Below are 3,926 nucleotides of genomic sequence, written 5' to 3'. Positions count from 1 at the left end.
CAATGGACATATAGAATGGAACAAACCATAGATTGCAATCATAGAGGAGAAAAAACACACAAGAATAAAAATAATGGTTAAATCATGTAACCATACAATTAGGCTCAAAATCTCACTGGGTTGTGTGTTCTAGCTCTAAGCCATGTTCTAAATTACAATCTTCAGACAAGTTTAACATAGAATTTTAATTTGAATTAGTGAAAATTTCAAAAATAGGGTCTTGAAAAGAAACTTATTATTTTCAACCAAGTAGAACATACATGCAAACACTTATTACTATGAAATCTATCCTATCTAACAAAAGAAAAATAACCTATTGGTGTTAAGAAAAAGCAATTACCTTTGGAAGTCAGGAACTGACCGACCTCCCCATACTTAAAGCTTGGCACCGTCCTCGGTGCCATCGGTCAGGAACAAAGAGGGGATGGTAACAACATCTCCACAGTCGGGGTCATTATGGCTTCCTGTGCTGGTAGGTGAGGTGGAGTTCGGAGTGTCTGGTTCTCCCTCAGGTGGGTGGTTGCCAATAATCAGCTCTTTAAGGTATGAAAATCGGTGCTTGTTACGGCGCTCCATTCGCTTTGCCTTCCGGTTTAGCTGGTCCAACCTCTGAAGTATCTGAAGGAGCAGCTGATTTGTTGAAGGTGCTTGTGATGTGGAAGGAGAAGGAATATCTCCAGCTAGGTCTGCAGTCCGGCTAGTAGTAGCTAATGGGGGTTTGATGTACTTTCCGTTGGAGACATACTGATCATCCGTGGAATTATAGCATTGGTGTCCCCAGCTCTGTAGGAGACTCTGGCTACCAAGACTAGATCTGAAACCAAGGCGGGAAAGGGTAGGTTGCCCGCAATCTGTACGTGTCCCATGGCTTGCCAGAGGTGTCTCAGTAAGTTGAGAGGCTGGTCTGTAAGGATAAACCAGATGAGAACAACCATGTCTACAGTGAAGGATGACTCGTGAGTGCTCAAAAAGATATAGTGGGACATGATTTGTGCCCACATTCGAGCCTCCAAGGTAAGTGTTGAAGCCAATATGCCCTTAGGTCGGGATCGATGGTATCCATAGATCCAGCTGCTGCTAGGTTGTGCTATAACTCTGAGGACGTCGTCCCAGTCAAACTGGTATGTTTGGCGCTTGAAAGAGGCTTCTTGGTATGCGTCCAATCCATCTGGAGTAGGGGTGAGATCTAAAGATCGATGAATGGCCCCTTTAGATATAGGGACTAGTTTTTGACGGACATAGACAGACTGCAGGGCTGGCATGTGAAAATTGGAGTAGAATTCAACCACCCATGAGAGGTTGACCTGCCGTGGCTGCCTCCGTAAGAATCCCCATTATTTGCGCTCAATGCGAGGCTCTACAAAATCAACAATGTGGGTAGAGAGGATGAGTAGGTGATCATTGTTGTAGTTTCGCTCAGCCAGGATAGGAAACATCTGCTCACGGTAGCGGTTAGTGAACCGCACAGTGTCCCTTGCTGGAAAGGCTTTCTCGGTTTTATCTACCTTGATGATCCTCTTGACCTACTTTGTGGATGGCTTGATTGATATTGAGGATGGTTCCGCAGCTAGTTCTCTTTTCGTACCTCTCCTCACTGGTGGCATGTTAGAGGCTTTCTCTTTACCCTTCCTGGTGGCCATCCTGAAAAGGAAGAAAAGAAAGGGACATGAAATCAAATAGCTAGAACCGGGAGGAAGAAAATACAAGTGATAATAAATGCCAAGGTAAAGAAGAATGTCGTAAATACATGGTCGCGACTACATGTAAGTAGGACATCAATGAAAATATAGCATGATATACTAAGGCAATTAGATGCAAGATATTTATTGGCATGCCGGCAAAGGCATGAGTAGCATAGATCAAGCCTTAATAGCTCAATTTGATTATCAAATGTAACAAACTAACAACCACGTTTGTGTTGACGATAATATTTAATCAATAAAAGATTGTAAGGGTTTTGTGAAAAACAGGCAGTAGAGTAGAAGAATAGAATAATTAAGAATTCACAATGCCATATGGGCTTTTCACAAACACTTGGTATGCATGTAAAATATTTTAGGAAAAGTATGAAATCCAAACATGCATGCAACCCAAAAACTAATATTAATTGTCAAATCACTCCCTAATATATCCATAAGCAAATATAGAAGAAAACAATCACCCATTTAAATTTCTAACACCAATTAAAAGAATGCAAAAAGAATAGATAAATAGTAAGAAGGAAAGAACCTTGAGAAGAAGATGAAAAGAGAGAGATAATGGAGGATGTGAGTGGGAAAGAAGTAAGAGGAGAAGAAGAAGAAGAAGATAGAGAAGATAGAAGAAGAAGAAGAAGAAGAAGAAGAAGAAGAAGAAGAAGAAGAAGAAATAAGTTAAAAGGAAGAAGAAAGAAATTAGGATTGGGAGAGAGAAGATAAGAAATTTGGGCGGCGTGCTGATTGGGTGATGCGGCGCTACTGATGCGGACACGCACGGCATGCGTTCGCGCGGGTTGTGCAAAAAGAGAGGGGCGCGTACGTGCGCTGTACGCGTACGTGTGAGGGGGGTTGTGCTACTGGCACGAGTCCAGCCCCGCGCACACACAACCCTCTGTAACTTGTCGTATTGGGGTGAGGGGGTGTGCGACGCGTGCGCGGCATGTACGCGCACGCGTGGGTGGTCAGATGGGTATGGGGACGCGTACGAGTGGGGCAAGTTGTGCGATTAGTACGACACCAGCGCCAAGCCAGCATAATAATCAGCCATGCACACTTTTTATGTCGATTTTAGGGGCGCGCGTGCACGCCTAGCACGCGCCCGCGTGCAATGAGGAATTTGTGAAGGGCGCGTACGTGCCAGGTGCGCGTACGTGCGGGGGAGCTTGTGCATGAGGCACACCTCCTGCGCAGCTCCCACACAACTCTCTACCAAATTTGGGAACAATGTGATTCGCTAAGGGGGTGCGCGCGCACCATTGACATATATGCGTCGATGCCCCTTTTTTTATGCAGAATACAGGTGATGATGCAGAATGTAAGAATTTATGCAGTGATAATGAGAAGAGTCACTAAAATAAAAACTAAGAAGAGAGGAACGATCTTACCATGGTGGGTTGTCTCCCACCTAGCACTTTGCTTTAACGTCCTTCAATTGGACGGTCCACAAGCTCAGTTGTCTGCTGATGGTGGATCTTCCAGGAGGAAGATCTCCAGTTCCTTGTTGTCCTTCATCTTCTCACCATGGTAAAGCTTTAGGCGGTGACCATTAACTTTGAGGATCTTGGGGCTTGAGGGATGGCGCAGGTGAAAAACGCCATATAGTTCAACCTTTTCCACCCTATAGGGGCCTTCCCATCTGGATCTCAGCTTACCTAGCATGAGTCTCAACCTGGAGTTGTAGAGGAGAACTAACTCACCAGATCTGAACTCTCTGCGCTTTATATTCTTGTCATGTGCAGCCCTCACATTCTCCTTGTATAGCCTGGAATTCTCATATGCTTCTAAATGAAGGCTCTCTAGTTCCTGTAATTGTAACTTCCTCTCAGCTCTGGCTTTCTCAAATCCCATGTTGCATTCCCGTACCGCCCAGAAAGCTTTGTGTTCTATCTCTACTGGGAGGTGACACGCCTTTCTGTAGACTAAGCAGAAGGAACTCATTCCGATTGGTGTCTTGTATGCTGTCCGATAGGCCCAAAGCGCATCAGCAAGCCTGGAACTCCAGTCCTTTCAATGAGGCTTGACAACCTTTTCCAGGATATGCTTTATTTCTCTGTTAGACACCTCTACTTGTCCATTGGTCTAGGGATGGTAAGCTGTTGCTACTTTGTGAACAATCCCATGTTTCTTAAGTAAACATGTTAATCTCCTGTTACAAAAGTGAGTGCCTTGATTGCTCACGATTGCTCGTGGTGATCCAAAATGATAGATAATATTATTTCAAATGAAGGA

At 44.4% G+C, this 3,926-nt stretch overlaps 1 protein-coding gene across 1 annotated transcript; it reads right to left on the bottom strand.

Moving 5' to 3' along the window:
• Positions 1–3,146: 3,146 nt before the first annotated feature.
• Positions 3,147–3,545, bottom strand: LOC107484167 (uncharacterized). The gene has a single exon (XM_016104784.1). The coding sequence runs from the start codon at positions 3,543–3,545 to the stop codon at positions 3,147–3,149; it is 399 nt and encodes a 132-aa protein (XP_015960270.1).
• Positions 3,546–3,926: the final 381 nt, after the last annotated feature.

Source organism: Arachis duranensis, chromosome 4, assembly GCF_000817695.3.
Source record: "Arachis duranensis cultivar V14167 chromosome 4, aradu.V14167.gnm2.J7QH, whole genome shotgun sequence".
NCBI classification, from domain to species: Eukaryota; Viridiplantae; Streptophyta; class Magnoliopsida; order Fabales; family Fabaceae; genus Arachis; species Arachis duranensis.
The sequence above is the reverse complement of the archived record's forward strand: the minus strand, read 5'-3'. Positions and strand labels throughout refer to the sequence as shown.

What these genes read in the sequence shown, in the direction of transcription:
- LOC107484167 (XM_016104784.1), bottom strand. Translation starts at nt 3,545, where the DNA reads ATGGGATTTGAGAAAGCCAGAGCTGAGAGGAAGTTACAATTACAGGAA.